Below are 21836 nucleotides of genomic sequence, written 5' to 3'. Positions count from 1 at the left end.
TATGACGTCACTGCCGGTGCAAGAGAAAACACTTTATTGAACACTAGCCGCCAGGGGCTGCCAGCTGTCCCCCACGCTAAAGGTTTTCATAAATAAAGTTTTTTAAAACATAGCAGGAAATCTGAAGATTAGTGGACAATTAAAGTGTTCCTGTCCGGCAATTTTGTCTTCATATCCAGTTCTGCTGCAGATGTGTTATAGCTCTTGAGGATGCTTGAAGATATAACTTTGCTATGGTAACCTAACCTATAATATAACTATCAGGTGGAGACTTGTTTTTTTTCTCTTTTTTTTAAAAAAAAGGCCCCAGAAATTGTAAAAGCATACAAAAGTTGCTTTCGAAATCATCATTGGACAATAGCTGAAAATTAAAACGCAGTTAATAACATATTTAAGAAACAGCGATAAAATAAAACTTGTGTCAGTCAGCATACAGATAGTATATAATTCTTCCTATTCTTTATAAACAATATTTTTAGTTTTTCCATTTGGTGCCAATAAATATAAGTTTCTTTCATCACCAACTCTTGAGCAGCCAACATAAAGCTGTCCATGTGAAAAGCAGGGCTTCTGCAAGTCAAGACCAACGACTTTTAAAGATTGTCCGTGAGATTTATTTATACTCATCGCAAAACTAAGTCAAACAGGAAACTGAAGTCGTTTAAACTGAAATGGATTGTCTGAAGATATGATGGGGATGCGAGGAATAAGCACACTATTTCCTGTTGACTGTCCTGTTATAATCATCGCTTCAATAACAATAGGCATCAATTTTTTCACAATCAATCTTGTTCCATTACACAATGCAGGTGGATCCAAATTTCTTAAAAGCATAATTGGTGCTCCAATTTTCAATTCTAATTTATGTGCAGGCACTCCAGGTGGTTCCAATGAGTTCAAAAATTCTGTCGGATAGTTGACAACTTGATCTATTTCCATGACAGCGTCCATCGACTTGTAAATTTCCAGAGCACCAGGTAATTTTTTTAAAAGTTTGTTATTTATCACGTTAACAATATCATTTGTTGGAGAAAGGATAGCTCTTTCACATAGCCATTGAGGGTTGCAGTAATTTTCATGAATATTAGGAAAAACCATTTCTTTGAGTTCGTCGGTTGTAGCAACACGATTTCCAATATTTTTCACATCTATAAGCCCTTCTTTATCGCCACTAATATCACCATTTCCAAGTCTTAGAAGATTGTTGGCAAATTCCTGAGCAAAGACTTCTCCTGTTAAATGAACTCGCANACAAAAGTTAAACTTTTCTCCACTTTGATAAATGTAAACTAATGCGAACCTTACAATTAAATTATTAATTCCTTCGTATATTATTGGTTTAAGTTGTCGAAAATTAATATTTCAATTGTAAGGTTCGCATTAGTTTACATTTATAAGAGTGGAGAAAAGTATATGCATTTTTTAATAGTTTTTTGAATATGGCTCTTTGAAGACGAAAAAGCATAGATTTTCTTACAAAATGACTGATAACTAAAAAACTAAACCAAATTTTTGAAAAAGAAAAAAAATTACTTCTTCATTATGTCAAAACACAATTATGTGCCGAGTTTCGTGCCGAGTTTCGTGCCTGGGCGAGGCTTCTGGGGTGATATATTTTGATTACAGACAGACAGACAAACAGACATACACGCAGCCGCGTTTATTATTCTGTATAGATATCAACAGCAGTATACTATGCAGAATTTAAAGCAGATGTAAGATTTTAACATTTTAAACATTATCGTCTGGAGAGATATGCAAATACTGTTCTTGATATGTCCAATAAAGTGTTTTTTTCTTGCACCGGCAGTGACGTCATACTTTGTTTTTCGTATTTTTCTCGTAAACGATGGATCGTACAGGAACGCTTCTTTGGACAGTTTTTATGTACTCCCAACGAGGAATCTAGCTGTGCAGAGTTTATGCAGTCGTTTTGGGACACCCTGTATATATTACACATGTATATAGAGGAAACAGTTTAAGACACATGAAACATTTCATAATAAATTTAGCAAGAAAACTTGAACTTTAATATTATAATATAAGGAGACAATATTGGGGTATTTGAAAAATTTATTTGAGAAAAAATACAAAAAGATCAAAATGAATAATTAAAGAAGGTAAATTAGAGTTGTGTTGTCCATAAAAATAACTATCCGGGTTCTTCGTAAAAGTTTCACTAAGATTAAAGTTTATTAAAGATTCTTTATTGTCTTGTTGTCACTAGATAAATTTTCACATGGAAAACAGCGAAAATTTTATTTCCGAAATTGTGAAAATATGGTAGTAAAACAATTAAATAGCTTAACTTGCTTTCGGAAGGAGTAAAAAAATCCATATGACAACCGTGATTTACAAATAGTTGCCTCGTTTTTTTTTTGCATAAAGGTAAGTCAATACACACTATCAAGTGTTTTATTTTTAGATTAGTCCACTGGTTTGTCATCTATAGTGTCAGATCACTCGAAGTTTCTCATATTGCCTTACTGCAAAAAGAAAAACTTTCACGCGATGATGATTAAAACCATAATTCCCATACTGCTGCTTCCCCCTATATTTTGGGAGTCAAAAATCCGAATCCGTCGAAAAAAGGTTTGTTTATTCAGAAAAAGTGCGTTTTTGTGTTTGATTTCCCAACTTAAAAAAAAAACTTTATAAAAAAAGTGTTACAGAAGAAATAATGCTTAAGCAAATAAACGAATTTCATTATGATTCTAAAAGTGTCAAAAATGAGTAAATTTAGAATTTTATTACTGAACATCTTATCAAAAAAATAAAAAAAAAAAACGAAAGAAAAAGGAGAATGGGTTTTGCCCATGAAATCTCATTCTGATCAGAAACGAATTTCATGACGGGAAGGAACGGTTTTTTTTTCAGCATGGACAATCTTCATTGCGTCATAACTCTCGGGGAGAACCGAGTTAGCCCGTTATTGATTAGTCAAATCTTCAAAATGCAACACATGGCGATCCGATGACCATTTTTGTGAAAAATGAACACAAACCGTTCAAATATTAAATGTCTTCATCTTTATTTCTCAACAGATAATATGAAGAAAAAAAATGCTCAGTCCAATAAAACAAAGCTTAAAAAAAGTTATATCTAACTACTGAGGAGTTTTTTTTTCCAAATTATAAAAACTTATATATTATAAAACTATAAAGTTATACTTATGAAACTATAAAGTATAAATGTTTTACCTTATACTGAATACTTAGCGATAAAATAACAATAAATGTAGCAGATAATAAACAAAATAATGCATGTACATATTTGTGCTGTCTCTATCATAAAATACAGCTTTATTTCAGTATCTTTGATGATAATAACTGTTATTTGATTGTTCCCAGCATACAATGACTGACATTTAATATTTGATGGAAATAGTAAAAGGAAATAAATTTTAAGCCATTAAATAATAAGATTAACATTTAAATAGAGAATCTTTAGTTAAAAAAGTAGTAAAATAATTCAGATATGAATAGAATATGATTATTTTCTTCCCCAATATAGTTTCGAGCTTAAGATTGACCTTGCATGTCTAGTAAAGGTTTTACGCTTTAAGATAAATTCCTATCATACCAAAAGACGTCCATCTGCATAACCAATTCCGTTTTATTAATCCTAAAAATAACTAGTACAAATAAGAATGCATTGCTATAAAAAGTAATATTCCAGATATTAGTTAAACTATAAAAATCTTTCATCATCATTCCGCTAATCTTCGCTTTTTTCTCAATGTTACTTCTATTATTTTTTCAACAAAAGAATTACATAAATTACAGACCCCGCAATTTACCCGCAACACAGCTTGACTCGGGGACTTTTTGGAAAATGAAGACGATAATTATAATTCTAAGCGCATATGTGCTACACCTCCTCGAAGAAAGAACATAAGAACGAGCATAGACTGCACAATAGGCACGGCGATAGGAGAAGAACGTCACAACGTCAGGACTGCAAAACTGCGCAGTGGGGGATTAAAAAAAATGTCACAACATTCGAACTGTCAGATTTCTCGTTAATGGTAACCCGTGAGAAGGCACTCTCTGATCTATGAACAATGGCGAGTCTATATATTATTTGTGTTCTTAAGGTTGTATTTCGAAGACAATCGTTTCATGAAATACGCCTTTTTGCGAAGAATATGCTGTTTTCAAAATCATAATTTTCTTGAACAGTTATTTTTGACTTTTAGGTTTAGTTTAGCCAGCGCTTTTTGTGCCGGTTCTGAAAAGGGCACAAATTAATATAAAGGAAAGTCACAGTTTTGTGAAGAAAAAAAAAGAATTTGTGATATGATTTTAGAGTACTTAAAAAAAAACAAATTCCTCCGATGCTGCATATTTGAGTTCATAACAGTTTACAAATTGTGAGAATTACTCAATGTTATCTTTCCATCAGGTGGAAAACCTCGCCAAAATTTCGAACTTTAAAAAACTTTTAATTTTTTTTTCTCTTTCAAGCCTAGATAATTCTTCACGGCACTATGATACACAGTTTAAAATTATAATTTTTGTCTCTAGTGTATGGTACTTAAAGTGTGGCTTTTTGATTGCTCTTGGGAAAAAAAACTGCCAATGCTTGTATTATTCACCAGAAAAAAGTGATTGGATAACAGAATGATTAAAGAATGTGTGCGCCGTCTAATAAATGATTTCAATAATTGAGATTTTGTGATACTTTCTAATAGACAAACAAAAAAAGTAGACAAACATAAAAAAAAATCTTCCTATTTTCATTATTGAACAACATTTAATGGAACTGATGTGCTACTATAACGCAGAATTAAACACACTCTTTTTTTAAATGGCGATAGGAGAATGAATTTTCATTAGTGGATAAGAGAATCATTTTCTGATCCATTTAAGTATGGATAAGAGAATGAACATTATTAGTATAGGAAGCTGAGGTAGATTTCTATTTTAGCGTTGTTACCAACTTAGAAGCCATTACTGTGACATTATTGAGTTCAACGCTATGATCATCATTTTTAAAAAGCGCTATTGTTGATGTTTTTAGTGTTAATATTATACTATATATAAGCATACTATTTTCAGAAATATTATGGTATTATAATATTGGATCGGGACTGTACAGGTGACCGAGCAATTATTTCTGAATTATTCTATCTGAGTTCTTCTCACTTGCTGGCCGATTTCTATACTGTTCTTGTTTACTTCGCCATATCTATATCTATCCCGTATACTTCGCCAATAGCAGTTAGTAGGCTTTTTTTAAAAAAAAACCTTCCCTTTTTATTTTAAACTAAAACTAAACTAAACTCAGCGGTGCGACAGCCCATAGAGGGCCAAGGCCTACTGTGCCCATCTCAGTTTTCTTGACCTTGGGCTCTGGGGTGCAGGAGCAGATGTTCCGGTCAGGTGATCAGCCTTACGCGGAATCCTCAGTGTTTAGTTCCCAAGCATGCTTGGTACTCATTTATCGACCTACTGAAGGGATGAAAGGCTGAGTCAACCTTGCCCGGCCCGAAGATCGAACCAGGAACCTGTGCCACGACAGCGCGAAGCACTACCGCTCAGCCACCGGGCGTCATTTATTTTAAAAGCGTTCCCAAAATCACGCGTTTTTAGATCTAAACGTAAAATGATCAACAACATCTATTAAAACTTAAATATCAGCCCATCAATATCGTTGCTAAAATATAACAAAGCTAATCAATATGTTTTTTTAACACTTTTGTTCATTGGTCTACGTTTAGACTGTATCACAATTCTTTTAAAATACTCTAAAAAAGTTTTTCATTTTCTAACACAAGAATTAAAGTGCACAAAATAAGTGAAGAATTCCCACAACAACCCGTGACCGACATAATAGTTATTGTGATGTAGTCAGAATTGTGCATATATTACCCTTACCGCCCACATAAGATCGTATTCAATTATCTGAAGCTGCATGAGCTTCAAGAGGGTTGAGTCCTTTCAAAATGACAGCTCGGTGCCTTCGATAACTGATACATCGGCATTGAGCAAGTTTATTTTATTTTAGAACAGCCGTTGAATAGTCGACCCAATTCTTCGTTTACGACAACTAATGTTCAACTCCATAGTCTTGTAATTTTGAACCCAATCCAGAAGACAAGGGAACTCCAGGATCAAGTATTGGGAGAAATTAGCCTTCGTGGAGGACTTTTTTGATGGAACTAACCCACATTTGCATTACATGAAGAGGAAAACCACGAAAACCTCCCGCGGTTAGCCTGACGGCAGAAGGACTCTAACCCCTAATCCTTCTACCACTGAGGATATTTTACGTCAGCACAGTGGTCGGTGGAAGCCGAATGCGGAATTCGTATCGACCAGCCCATTTCCGGGATTCGGACCCAGTTCACCTCATTGGGAGAAGAGCGCTCTATCCTCCGAGCCACCACGGTTCGCATTGAACTAATGAAAAAAATTTCACATTTTGGAATAAACTGGTTAAAAGACGTTTTCCAATTTTTGTTATTAAGTTGAAAAGTTTCAAACTTTTTTCTCCCGTTAAGAAACTGAGTTGGCTTATTAAAACCTATTAAATGACAGTTATAAAATTGGTTTGATAAGAATAAATCTTACAAGTTAGTTTAATCAAGTTAGTTAGTTAATAAATCTTTCAAGATAGTTTCAAAAGTTAAAAATATTGAATTCAAAACATTTCAATTGTTGGTTAAAAATCATTTCAATTTTTGGCTATGAATTTGAACAGGTTTAAAAACCATTTCATCTGCTGGTGGCAAAACTGGATTTGTGAAAAGAAAGTCTTTAAGTAGTTGATTATAAAACTATGGTAGTTTAAAAACAACTTACAAATGTTGGCCATAAAATTGAACTATAATTAACTTGTTCATAACGAGCCAATTGGATTATATTCATTTTTATAATCAACTATTCCTCAATAGTTGATTATGAAAATGAAATTTCCTACATTCATACATTCAAATATATTTCATACATTACTTTCTTCTCCCTTTCTTTTTTTGGGCATGTTTTACATTTTTACTTTTAATGTCAAATGAGGATCATATAAAAAAGTGTTATTTTTAAACATCCTTTCTGTAATAAAAAAAGAATGAGTAACGATGAAATAAAAAAGAAAGATAAAGAATAAATAAAAAGGAAAATCAATCAATTCCATTATCAATCAAGTAATCATAATTTTATAACGCAGAGACAAAGCTGGACAAACAGTCAGAAATCAATGTAATAAGTAGGCTGTCACAGTAAAATCAGTTATGCCATTTTGCAACGTTATTTTCCGTCATGCATATTATATAAATGCTAAGTGAAACACACATTCCATAATAATTCAATGACATAAATCAATTTAATAGATTTTATCGCTTAAGTGAAAATAAATTGCGGTTACTAAATCCAGTTCTCTATCATGATTTCGTTCAGTATATCCGTAATTCCATTTAAATCTAAAATTTTATTTGCGTTGCTCTTATTCCTGAGGTTTCAGCTGGTCGTGAAAAAGTATAAAAATCACTTATTCGCATTTTTGATCTCTCTTGCTAAAATTGCTTTTCATGTTTTAAGATATGTTCTACTTCTTTTACTTATAATATCTTCTAAGGTAAGTACATTTATAAATATTACTCAAATAATTTTAATTGCTAAGAATAACTCAAATAATTTTAATTGTTGGGTGGTGGAATTGTAGCTGTATGGCAAGAACATGGAAAGCTGAATTTAATTTTAGAATACTGTTGCATGCAAATTTTAGAATAATCATCGGAATTCTTCATTTTGTTGACTCGGTTTATTACAGCCTAATATCGACAACAGCAAGAACAAAATCAGTTTGATTTTTGAAATGAAAAACTGTCCAAAAAATTAGAACAAACTGTAACTATTAAAAAAATCGAAAGATAAAGAGCTACAATTTACCGAATTTACGTATTTTATAAATATTTGTTTGGTTTGAAATACGAATCAGTTTGTAATACTTCGAAATTCTCTAAATTTTTAAAACTTAAACTTAATAAAACTTATCTTAACATGTATTATTTAATCTATAATTTTATTGCACAATTTTTTTCAGCTTATTAAAGTGCCATCAAGATGCATTGTTTATTTATCTTTGTTGCATTCTTCTCATTTCTTGCAATCTGTTTTTCACAAGATCAAGAGTAAGTGCCTCTTTAACGTATATTTGTTAACAAAACCTTTGCCATGCTTGGTATTACAATAACAATTTGGTATAAATAAACAATTTAGTATGTTATTAGCTAGATCTCCCTATGTTCACTGTCATTCTCCAACCCTCCTAGGTTTCTTCACAATCTTATATGTTTGCTTTACAAGCCTTCACTCGCTATTAAGTTAAACCCATTTGAAATGTGTTCTAGCGAAAAATGATAAAATCCCAAATAACTTTTTAAAATCTTTGAAGCTCATTCTTCATTAAAATTTTTAGTTGATAAATTATTAAAATTAAAAACTTTAAATAAACATAAAGGACATGCAATAGCGAAGCTTACAGACAAAAAGCAGAAGTTATGCTTTCAAAAAACAATTACTATTAAAGATTTGCAACTTTGTTAAAAACACAATTTAATCCCAACACAATTTTAACACACATCTTTATAAAACTTATCAATTTTACTGAATTTTATCTATATAACTTGAACTAGAAACAGATTTAGAATTCAAATTTTTTAAAAAACTTGTTTTCTTTTATTAAATTTTGCTGAAGATCAAAATAATTTTCAGCATATTGAAAGTTAACTGTATTTAATTTAATCTAATCTTTGTTTCATTAAATAAATTGAATATCGTTAAAATAAATTAAAAATCTATAAAATTTATCTCTTTATTTAATTCAATCTTTAATAAAATTTAATTAAATAAAGAAATTTAGGATAAATCATTATAATTCTCATCATATTAAAAATCATCTTTATTTAACGCCTGCTACTTAGTAAGACAGATTATTGTTAAAAAATTTTTATCGAACTCACAATCCTTAAAATTTAATGCATTATTTAATATTATCTTGACAATCTAGCGTCTAATATACCAGACATTATTTCGTCCAGGAAATTTTATTCTGGGTATAGCTCAAAATGCGTGTTTAGAAAAATAGGCATACCTCAAAATAAGTATTTAGAAAAATAGACATAGTTCAAAATAAGTGTTTAGAAAAATAGACATAGCTCAACATAAGTGTTTAGAAAAATAGACAGAGCTCATAACGCGTGTTTACGAAAACGCGCACATCCAAAATTACAATTTTTAATATTAAATTTAAATTAACTATCTAAATACTAATTTAAAAATAAAATTAAAATACTAATTTAAAAAATAAAACTAAAATACTAATTTAAAAAATAAAATTAAAACATTAATTATAAAAAATATATAATTATTGATTTAAGCAAAAATACAACATAACATAATGCATTTACTTGGATACATTTATACAATTTTTTATTCAAAAAAGAAACATTTTCATAAAAGAAGTTAGAAAAGTGTGATCAAATGCTATGTCCATTTTTTTGAAAAAAAAATATGCCCTTTTTCTTACACACGCATTTTGATCTACGTCTAAATTCTTAAACACGCATTTTGAACTCTGTTAATTTTCTTAAACATGCATTTCGAGCTGCGTCCATTTTCTTAAACACGCATTTCGAGCTGCGTCCATTTTCTTAAACACACATCTTAAGTTTGGACAATTTTCTCAAACGCATATTTTGAGCTATATCTAGATTAAAAAAAAGGTCATCGACGATGTGGTACAATTTCTTTCTCTAAAAAAGTAGTGCTTTAAGATTTTTTGCCTGTTCGTAAGTGACTGCTTATGAAAAAATTAGATTTATGCTCGTTGATATGAGTTTTTAATAACAAAAAATATAAGAAATATAAGACGTTCGAATCCAATAACATTATAGACTGTTTTCTGACTGTCTACTAGTAATAAATATTTTACTATTTAATACTAGTAGATATTGTTTCATGACAAATATGTATGGAAATGCTCTATAAAAGTATTCTACGAGATGCAAAAAATGCTAAAAATTAAAATTTATTATTTTTATGTAAGAGTAAAAAATAAATAAAAACGTTTAACCAATTTTAATTAATTAAATTTTGTTAAAAACGTGTTATCATATTTATGCGTTTTCTATTTTCTCTACGCTATAAATTACTAAGTAAAAATCACATCATCTCTTACTTTTCAGGTTTTACTAAGAAATATTAGTTTACGTTATTTTTACTGTTTTCTGTTAAAGCATACTAATAAATAATAATTTACGTTTTACATAAATCCTTTTTTATGCAGTGGTTACATTTTCATGAGCCCAAGAACATTGAGAATTGGAGCAAACAATGAAGTAATTTTCCGACGATTTGGATCTTTGAATGCTGGGACACTGAAGGTCCAAGTCTTCAACAAGATTGATTACAGTAGTGACAATGAGACTATAGCTTTTTCCAAGAAATTCGAAATTTCTGAAGGTACAATATTTTTTTACTATGTAAGGTGTTCCGTGCGGGCTAATTTCAATATACATTATTTCTTAAAACCTTGCTCAAAAATGAAGACAATAAAGTATATTGCAGTGGTGAAGACAATTAATATTTAAGAGAGAGGAAGTCAAAAACGCTATCAAAATCCGACAAATCACAATTTAGGTAAGTGAACTCACAAAACATGTAAATCAGTTTGTTCGGGAGGTTGGAATTGATAGTGTGACAACTAATCGTATTTTAATTGATCACTGCTCCCACTTGCAATCAAACAGGTTTCAGCCATTTTTAATAGTGAATTGTCAAGATTTGGATAGCGCTTATGATTTTTTTCTCGACTGAAACTTAGTTCGTGACCCAAGTGTTTTTACTATGTTGTTATCCTTGTCTTTTAATATATTTATAAATTTGTCTTTACTTCACACCCTGAATATAATTATGAACACAATTAAACGAGCTTAGAGATAGCTTGTTAATGGAAGTGTTTATTTGTCAAATTGATTAATTCCGTTTTAAGTTTTATATTTCAAAGCTTTTTAATTCAAGATTCGTAGCATCATTAATAGGGCAAAAAAGAAAATAAGAGAATGCAATCTCTGCTGTTTGAAGAAATCAAACGTAACTGAAAACATCGAAACCAGTTTGAGTGCCTCGTGTAACTAGGAGGTGTTTCCAATAATCACCATTCCACTTTTCACGATTTCTGCCGACAATTTTAAAGGTTTTGATGTGTTTGGCACGTCTCCTTCAGTAGTGATTCATTGTATTTCAATAGATTTAGTTCGTGATACATAACATGTTTAGATTTTTGGTAGTACAGTTAAGGATTCTGAAAATGTACCTTGCTGGTTATTACGGAACATGAAAATGAATTTCTGGCAAATAAATTCAATGAACTAACGCAGCTAAAATTACCTGTATGTGAAGATATAAAATTCTGAATAGAAAGGTAAAAAGGGTAAAATGTGTAAATTTTATACTTCTAATTATGATTAATTCGTTAAATCAAGGTCTGAATAATTAGAAATTCTTATTTACGTATGATAAACCTTATAAACATATGATAGAACTAAAGATACTACCTGAAGATAAGATACTAACTGAAAAATTAAAGCTATATTCTCGGTAAACCAGAAACTGTTCTAAGTGAAAATTATATTCTAAGGTGAATAGAAAAATGTCCTAAATGAAAATTGTATTCTAGGTGATCATAAAACTGTTTTAAATTAAAATTATATTCCAAGGTGAATCAGAAGCTATTTTAAATGAAAATAAATTATTTTCTAGGTGAAACAGAAGCTATTCTAAATGTGCGTTTTGATCTTCAAGATGTGCATGTCTTTTCCGGAAGAATACAGATTAACGGGACTTTTGGTGACCAAAAAATATCTGGTAGTGACACTGTAGCTCTGCACAAACCTACGCGGAGTATTGTAATAATTCAAACTGACAAACCCCTTTACAAACCAGGAGAAACAGGTATTGGAGTACTTAACTGTCTCATTATTACTATAATTTGTGTTCTGTCTACCGGCCTGTGTAGGGGTCAGGGAACTGGCTTTGCTTCGGAAAGGTTTTGGGTTCTAATCCTGGGCAAGGCATGGATGTTCTTTCCGTCTCTGTACTATCTGTCCTTACTGTGGGAGCACTGTTGGCCCACCTAATAAGCTGCCCCTGAAAGAGTGACCTACAAATCTGCCCTTCAAATGCCTGTATGACGCAAGGTGGTCATTGGAAAAAAATTTAAAAAAATAATTTGTGTTCTACAATTGAATGATAAAAATAAACAATTTATAAATCTACGTGAACTATTGAATGCAAGGGTTCTTACCTGTGAACTATAAAGTTAATAATTTCGTCTTTGATAGTTCTAAAATGAAAATATAGAGGGTATACCACCCGTTAATTCCCCTACGTCTTTCAAAAGGGGTGCACCCTATGTTGTTCGTTTCATGTCTGACACTTTTTCTCCTTTTTAGTTTACTGAAAAACGGAGTAATATAGAAAAAAATGTCTTACTAGTTTGCGATAAAATTTTAAACTGGAAATAATATTGCGATAAATTTCGCTTGACTCGCTTAAGAAACAATAGTAATTTTAATATTTACAATAAAATGGCGATATAAATTCTGATAGCAGTTGTCAAAAAATAACTGAAATTGGATTGATGCTCAGAACAACCTTCAATTTCAATTTTTTATCTTGAAATAGTGAAAACTTTGAAGATATACTCAATTTGACTATAACGTGTAAATAAATTATTATATTTGTGCTGTTTTGATTATATAATTTCATTATAATCATAAGCATCTGGAAGCTATAGGTTTTTTTCTGCATGTAATATATTTATTGTTCTTCCACCGTAAGAAAACGATTGACCTTTGAAGCTTACACCTTTTTATGTCTAACATAGGTCTAGGTAATTTTTATTTTATCTACCTACATAAAACCATTTTTATAGAGTAAATAACATAGTTATTGTTGTAAGTAACACTTTATCTGCATGTTCGCTGACTTTCTATTTGCAAATAAAAAAATCTTTTGTTTCCATTTAGTGCAATTCAGAGTTCTTAGAGTAAATAAAGATCTGAAACCCTTTAAGGAATCAAATGTAAGTTTTGTTACGTTACATAATAATCATATTTATAAATTTTTTTTAAAAAAAAGTATTAGATTTTTGAACCGCCTTACTATGATATTGATTTACTTTAATATGAATACTCCAGTTTCACACCATAAATAGCGTGAAATAGTTTGCCCCTAACTTAATCACATTGTTATTAATAATAAGAATCTTAATAATAAGAATTCTAATTCTAATATTCAGACTAGAATAATACAGTATTTTAAGCAATAATAGTATTCTATTTTTTCATAATAACTATACTATCAGTTATAAGAATCTCGTTTCAAAAATTCAGTCTAGAATACTATAATATGTAGTATAATAATATTTTACTTTCTGCTGTAATCATATTTCTGCAAATAATTAAAATCTTAATTCTAATATCTAGGCTACGATAACACAATATTTTATGTAATAATAGTATATATTTTATGCAATAACAGTATATATTTTATACAATAATATGTATTTTATGCAATAATAGTATATATTTTTTTCCTTATAACTATGTTATCTATAGTAAGAATCTCATTTCGGTCTAGAATAGTACAGGTTCAGAATAGAATATTTCATATAATGATATTCTGCATTTCGTTACAATAAAATTGTTATCAATAATTAGAGTCTTAATTCAAATGACCAGGTTAGTATAACACAACATTTCATGAAATAATAGTATTTTTTTTTATACTAAATATTCCATCAAATATTGAAATTGTAATTCTAGTATTCAGGAAAGATATTTTACGTAATAATAATATTTTCATTTCTTTCATATTAACTATGATATCAATAATAAGAATCTCGTTTTGAAAATTACGTCTAACATAATTTAATAATTCGTACAACAATATTTTACATTTTGTTATAATCATATTTCTTTCAATAATTCGAATCTTAGTTCTAATATCCAAAATAGGATCACACAATATTTTTTGTAGCAATGCTTTTCTTTATTTTTTTATAATATTAAATGATGTCAATAATACGGATGTCGTGTCTAAACTCCGATTTAGAATAATCCAATATTTTGTATAAAAATATTTTAGATTGCTGCAACAATATTGCTATCAATAATTAGAATCTTTCTTCTTAATATGCAAAAGAAAGTAATTCAATACTTTAAGTAATAATGTATTTTTCTTTTCACAATAATGTTACTTAAAGCGCAGAGTAAAATAATTTAAAATATTTTTTAATCAATATTTCATAATCTTATTTTTTTATCAGTAATTCGAATATTATTCCTAATATCTCAAATTAACCAAAATAGGAAATATATAAATAGACTTTAAGTAAAGGACATTTTCTACATATATAAAGTATAGTAAGAATTACTTTATTTATGCTTCTTCATAAATTAAGTACTTCTAAATTTAAATTTGATTCTTTTCTTCTGATGCAATGCAAACTTTAGTTTAAATAATTTTCATTTTGAATTTGATATGAAAATTGATGTTTGCTTTTTTTTACAGTTTCTATTTACACTTTCTTTTCATTTGGTGCAATGCAAACTTTAGTTTAAATAATTTTTATTTTAAATTTTATATGGAAGATCTATTTTAGGTTTTTTTTTTGTTACAGTTTCTGATAGCAAATGAAACTAAAGTGTAAAAAACTATAATCAGAATAAAATCATAAAACAAATAAAAATATGGAAAAGATCAAGAAATTGTAGGTAATAAACGCTTGTAAACATTAAAACGTTTATCAGAAAATTGAAAAATTAATAATTATTGACAATGAAGCTTGAATTTAAGATATGAATATCAAAGTTCAAGGTCTAAAAATATCATACTTATACATACACAAGTGAAACTCTTGTTTCAATTTCCAAGCATATATATATAATAATAATAATAATAATGATAATTGCATCTCTCAATAAATATTTAATTACAGGCAAAAAAAATTCCAGTTACACTCCAGATTAAAAAGATATTTACTCACTTCTGAGGAACCCAACAGAATTTTTCAATTAGCCACTAAGAAAAACAATGGAACCCCCGTAATAAAATCAAAGCAAGCAGTTACGAAATATTTTCAATAGCTTTACACCTTAGCCTGCTTAGAGCTTTTCAATATTAAACCCTAAACATTATAAGAAGTATTCTTCTGGGAACTTTCTTTTCAGACAAGTATGTTGCTTAGCAACTATGGGGGAAAATCTTATAACGAGGGAAAAATTATTTCAATCTTAACTGGACAATTTATTTATTTATGTATTTAATATTGCACATACATAGCAGATTTTTTACTCATTACAAAGAGCAGTTTACATGACCTTGTCAAGTTGAAGAACAAAAATTATAAATCAGATAAGGACATCACAAAGATTCGTCGATATTTATAGCGGGATTTGAACCCGCTATCTCTCCATTTTAGAGTGTTTGGAGGATAGCCAAGACTTCTTGCCCAAAGAGGATTCTTTACTTATGCCTTCAATACCATGAACGATTTTATGAACCCTAGTCAATAAGAACAGTTAGCACAAATGAGAGAAGAACAGAACAACATAAGGAATTTGAACCCGCTGCCTTTGTGCTTCAGATCAATTGGCAGAAGGGCACTACCCCTTGGTAAATAGAGACCCCACATATATATGTAAGTGCTTTTGTGCTCAATACAAAGGGAACTTCATTGACCCTTGTCAAATTGAAGGACAGATAGCACAAATTATAGATGGATATCAAAAAAATATATTTGAAGTTACTATAGGATTTGAACTTCTAGGCTTTAGAGATTTTTGGTGATAGGGCAATATTTTTCGGCCATAGAGGCCCAATCAAATTTTTCGATCAATAAGCTAAGAGCCGATTAAAGGCTTTTGAATTAAGTATCATGAAAGATTTTGTTGTTGTTGTTGTAGTTCTTTTACGTCGCACTAGAGCTGCACAAAGGGCTATTGGCGACGGTCTGGGAAACATCCCTGAGGATGATCCGAAGACATGACATCACAATTTTGATCCTCTGCAGAGGATATGGCACCCCTGCTTCGGTAGCACGACGACCTGCACGCGAAGTCGAGCACTTTACGGTCGAACAGTTTAACGAGGACCAATACCACACACCCTCGGTCCCTACGCAGACTGATCCAAGTGGTCACCCACCCGCGCGCTGACAGCAGCCAGTGATGCTTAACTTCGGTGTTCTGTTGGGAACCGTGTCTCAATGATCAGTCCACTGCAGGACATGAAAGATTTTTAATTATTTACGTTGCACTAAAGCTACACAATAGGCTATTGGCAATGGTCTTTGAAGCATCCATGATGAAAATCCGAAGACATGCCATCACAATATTGATTCACTGAAAGAGGAATGACATCCCCGCTCCGGTAGGCCGACAACCTGCGTGCAAAGTCGAACACTTTATTGTAGAAAAGTTTAACCAATACAGCACACCCTCGATCTCATCGTGGGCTGATCAAGCATCACTGGCTGCAGCCAGTGATGCTTGATCAGCCCGCGGTGAACTTCGGTGAACAGCTGGGAGCCGGGTCTTAACGATCAGTTCACTGCATGACTTTACTTCTAGTCAAAAATGAGCTATATATATATATTCTAGAGCTCCCAAATAAAAACTTGAACGAGAAAAGAAAATCACGTTATGAAAATCATCAATATCAAAGGTATTATTAAAAACAAAACGCTGGTATGCCTTACCTTAATGCTTACATACCTTAATGTTTAAAGTTACATGCAACTTTATACACTCAAGTATTCTTCCAGAAATTGAAATCGTTTTGAGATCAATATAATGTATAATTCAATAGTAAAATTTAACTGTTTTCATTCAAGCATTTTTAAAAGTTTATAATTTTAAAAGTTTATATCATAATATTTTTGAGACCCATATAATATATTTATTTTATATTTGACACATTATAATTTTATTTTTAATAAAATTTCTTACAGAAAACTATAGCTTACGTTGAAGACCCAAAAGGAACTAGGTTATTCCAATATACTAATTTGGATCTGGAAAAAGGTTTGAATTTTTTGGATTAATTCCTAAAATTTAATAAAATTAGTTAATAAAATTTGAAGGTGTATTTGAAAAGTTTATAATGAAAAATAATTAAATACTAAAACTGAAGAGATAATATTAACGAAAAACCAAATTTCAAAAATTTATGTTTTCAAAAATAATGCATTCATTACAATGAGAGGTAGATTATAAATCATTGTTTTTTTGCAAGTTCTTTATTGATTCATAAACGATTGGAAGATTTATGAAATTTAATTAGTATTTATTTCAGTTACAAATATTTTTGGAAACGATGACTTAGTCTCCCCTGAGTTTGATAATGAACTGAATCATCGGTCCAAATTCAATTCAATGATGTAGTTTTTTCTATAAATCATAAGAAATTATAATTAATTCATTATACAAATGTAATGATACAGAAGTAAACAAAAATATGGCAAAGACTCAAAATTACAAACAGTAGAGTGTCACCTATTCTAGTTTTTTGTATCAACTAACCGTTTTCTTTAATTGTCGGTAGAGGGCGCAGACGCCTATTGGGAAAGTAGAAACTTTTAGAGAAGTGTCACTGTGACGCCAGAGTTATTAGTCCATAGGTATTATCGTTCATGACAGTATTTAAGCTTACTTCCACGGCTGGAAACTGTACACAATAGCTTGTTGTTGTTGTTAATTTACGTCGCACAAGAGCTGCACAATGGGCTATTGGCGGCGGTCAGGGAAACATCCCGGAGGATGATCCGAAGACATGCCATCACAAATTTGATCCTCTGCGGAAGGGATGGCACCCCCGCTTTGGTAGCCCGACGACCTGCGCGCGAAGTCGAGCACTTTACGGTAGCACAGTTCAACGAGGACCAATACTGCACACCCTCGGTCCCTACGCAGACTGATCCAAGTGGTGTGCCACCCGCACACTGACCGTAGCCAGTGATGCTTCGGTGATCTGCTGGGAACCGTGTCTTAACGATCAGTCCCCTGCGGGACACACAATAGCTTGAAAAGTGTTGTCATTTTGTCAAGCTTTCAAAAGAAGACGTGTCTAATTTTTACTTTCCCTTGCGTTAGAAATTTTTTTTAAGTGCTTTATGTTGGTTTAAGTTAAATTAGAGTTTCCAGTGTGAATAAATACTAAACCCTTAATGATGAGAAAGCTAAAAATCTACATTTTAAACAACTTTTCTTCAGCTGGTGTTTTTTATTGTCTTATGAGTCCTTTTTTATCTTTTTACGAAAATATGCATTTTGTAAAGGTATTTTTTATATTTTATTTTTCAATATTTAGGTTTGGTTCAAAACAAGTTCCAGCTAACAGAGGATCCTGTTTTAGGCAGTTGGTCTATAAAAGTCTATACAGGGGACAAATTTAATCAACTAACAAATTTTGATGTTAAAGAATATGGTAAATAATAATGTTATTTTTTTTTTTTTAGTATTTTCATAGATTGTCATAAACATTTCAAAGAATGAAGAGCTAAAAATTGTTTTATTCTGAAGACAGGAAACAACAAACTGATAAATTCAGTTATATTTATTGAGATTCATTTTACACTACCGAACGTAAAAGTTACAAAAACTATTCTTACCTAATGAAAAGATGTGGCAAATGTAACTAACATAAGAGCTATCCGATGTGTTAAAAATATAAGGATAGCGTTTTTGTTACTTCCTCACTTATATAAGTGTCTGATTACTAAGATTCTGAAATTATAATGCGCATTTGAATTTTACGTTCTAATTGAAGGGTGAGATAGGCCACTTATCAAGAATTGCAAAGCATCACATCAGTGACATTGTCATTGACCTAGAAACTCCTCCGGTTATGGACTGGCTGGTCATGTGCTAGAAAACGTGAAATTGTCATTAAACTGTGATAGTTTAGATCAGCAGTTTCCAACCTTTTGTTGCCTACAGCTCCCCTCACGGAATTGGCTGACAATTATCACCCTTTTTTTTTCTTTTGGATTAAAAAAAACTATGCATTGTTGAAAGTGAGAATCAACAAAGTTGAATACATGCTAAATAATACCTGAAACAACTTTATCCAGTCACTTTAGAAATTTAAAAAAAAAAGGTTTATCCCTTTATTTATTTTTTCAAAAAGAGGTACTATTTGAAGCAAAATAATTGAAACAAGAATAAATTTTTTTAAATTTAATTTTTAATGTGATCTGGAAAAATTGAAAAGGTTAACAACTAAAATGTGCGAAAAATCTGAAAATTTGAAAACTCAATTATTCATTTTTACCTCGACATTGACTACCTTGTGCTTAGTGGATTTTAGTTAAAGCTTGCCAAACACCAGACTTTATATTCATCAGATTTAAGTTTAGGACTCCTTTGAAGCGAATGCCCAACATACTTCTTTATTTTGTGAAAAGCTGGACGATCGAACAAAATCTTCTTTCTACTAAATATGTTGACGGAACCCAAATGACGGCCAATTCGCTGGCTTTTTTTATTGCTATTAATTTTTTATTTTGAAACCGTCTTTGAACAGCCGAACCAATTTTTCCGGTTTACGACTACTTATGTTAAACTCAGTTACCTTGTAATTTTAAACCCAATCCAGAAGACAAGGGAACTCCTGGATCAAGTATTGGAAGAAATTTACAGTGGTGGAGGAATTTTTCGATTGAACTAAAGCACATTTGCGTTGTATGGAAAGGAAAACCATGAAAACCTTCCACGGTTAGTCTGATGACAAGGGGGCTCTAACTCATGATCGGTCTACCACTAAAGATATTTCACGCCAGCACTGTGGTCCAACCGAGTCGGGTAGAGAGTTCGTACCCACCAGTCATCGCTGAGATTCGAACTCGGGTAGCCTCATTTGAAGGCAAACGCTCTATCTTCTGAGTTATCACGGCTTTATTATTATTAATTGGAAATTTTTCTTTGAATTCTCATCGCCCACCTGCCCAGTTGAGGAGCTATATCACCCCCTTTAGGGCGATTGCCCCCTGATTGGGAACCACTGGTTCAGATAAATAAAAATACCGTTTCAAATGAGCAGGAAGTGCGTTTTAAATGGGAACCTTTTTATCATCAACTAGCCTCACTCACCACTGAAAAGAAATTTAATTCTAAAATAATAGCAATCGATTATAAGAAACTAATTTTAATTCTCTGAGTTACTAAATTAAAAATAAATCTTAATTGATTATATTGATACACTTTTCATTCTTTCTATTTTAGTGTTACCGAAGTTTGAAGTAACCATAAAATTCCCATCTTTTGTTTTGGCGAACGCAAAGACTATTCCAATTACGGTTTGTGCGGAGTAAGTGGAAATATTCTGCAACTTATATTTCAATTAAATAACTGGACATACTATTTGCTTTAAATCGATTAAAATGCGTTTTTTAATGATTTGAAACTCTCTTTCAGCACGTAAAAAAGTGTTGATAATCTTTAAAACAAAGTTTCACAATTTAATTTAGTTAGTACATCCTTCTGAGAAAACTCATTTAACTTAAAACTATGATGAAAAACGTTTTATCATTTAAAAAAAAATTCTTGTAAACTTTGAATTCAAATGTTTATATAAATTCAATAATATCCGCTACCCTCAGTGGATAAAGCACTAAACTGTCATTGGGGAAAACTAGGGCCTCATCAGCTTAAAGCTCAATGGTATCGACTTGAAGACGGCAGAAGCTTGAATCTCGGTCAGTATGAGATAAGTGTGAACAGGATGTAAAGGTGGTATTTTGTCAATACTGACCATATTACCCCCACGTTGTTTATGAAATTGCGTAGCCTTAAACTGTTGTCCTCTTGACTTCTTGCAGGAATGCTCGACTTTGTTTCGAATTAAATGGGACAATATAGTTATGTTTTTCTAACGACTGAGAAAATGACCTTCAGATATGCAACTACTGAATTAAAATTTGAAGTTAGAAAACACCCATTTTCGTTCGTAGACTTACGACGAAAATGGTTTTGCCTTATAAAATCTCCATTTACTCATTATGTGAGAAAATTAATCTTTCTCTCTCGAGATCTTTGCTTCATAAGCTCATTTTTCAGTTGTTGTTGAAAGCAAAGAAAAAATAGGGAGGAAAGAGATTAGATGTTTGCTAAATAGAAATTTTAAGGTAAATGTAAAATTTTTCAAAAACATAAAATGCAAACTAATACAAAGTCTCTGTTATAATGGTACTGGTCTTCTGGTAAAGTACTTCTCGTTTTTCTTTCTGAGTCACACAATCTGTATTCCCCAGTTGTTGTTTTAAAGTGCATTTTATTATTTTTCTTTAAATACAAGTAATCTTTCATCTCGTTTCAAAGTATTTTCATATTGTACATTTTTGTAAAAGCATGAAGTTTTTTAAACAGTTTCAACTCTTTTATTTTGGAAGCTTTTCTGTCATATTTGTATTTACTTTTGTTTGTTTTATTCTATCATATAATAAATTCTAATGTTAATGGAAAGAAATCTACATTAACAACTCTTTCGAAATTCGTTCTTATTTTGAAAAGGAGTAATGGTGCATGCATTTCATTAACATTAAAATAATTTTAAAATGGTGTAAAATAGCAAGAAATTAAAATATTTAAAATAAATCGTAATTTACTTTGCAATTATGCTTTTGTCTTCAATAACAGAAGATATTAACATCAGATGCATTTCGTAGAACTCTATTAAAACAACCAAATGATAGCAAGGAATTTAACCAAAAAGAATGTTTTAAACTATTTGATAATTGTAGCTTAACATTGCATTGCACCGAATTCCCCACAA

The 21836-nt window shown here is 30.9% G+C and overlaps 1 protein-coding gene across 6 annotated transcripts in view; it reads left to right on the top strand.

The window, feature by feature from the left end:
* The first annotated feature begins 7380 nt into the window (after window positions 1-7380).
* Window positions 7381-21836, top strand: part of LOC107450334 (alpha-2-macroglobulin) — a 68221-nt gene continuing 53765 nt past the window's right edge. For all 6 annotated transcript variants that reach the window (XM_016066101.4, XM_016066100.4, XM_016066098.4 and 3 more), the window contains exons 1-8: window positions 7381-7575; window positions 8044-8131; window positions 10288-10463; window positions 11763-11954; window positions 13031-13086; window positions 17017-17089; window positions 18375-18491; window positions 20288-20372. In XM_016066101.4, coding sequence (XP_015921587.2) covers window positions 8064-8131; window positions 10288-10463; window positions 11763-11954; window positions 13031-13086; window positions 17017-17089; window positions 18375-18491; window positions 20288-20372 — 767 coding nt within the window. In that variant the 5' untranslated portion in view covers window positions 7381-7575; window positions 8044-8063. The remainder of the gene's footprint in view (window positions 7576-8043; window positions 8132-10287; window positions 10464-11762; window positions 11955-13030; window positions 13087-17016; window positions 17090-18374; window positions 18492-20287; window positions 20373-21836) is intronic.

The sequence above is a fragment of the Parasteatoda tepidariorum genome, chromosome 7 (genome assembly GCF_043381705.1).
Source record: "Parasteatoda tepidariorum isolate YZ-2023 chromosome 7, CAS_Ptep_4.0, whole genome shotgun sequence".
In the NCBI taxonomy this organism is placed as follows: domain Eukaryota; kingdom Metazoa; phylum Arthropoda; class Arachnida; order Araneae; family Theridiidae; genus Parasteatoda; species Parasteatoda tepidariorum.
Note: the sequence above shows the minus strand (reverse complement) of the source record. Positions and strands in the feature narration are given on the sequence as shown.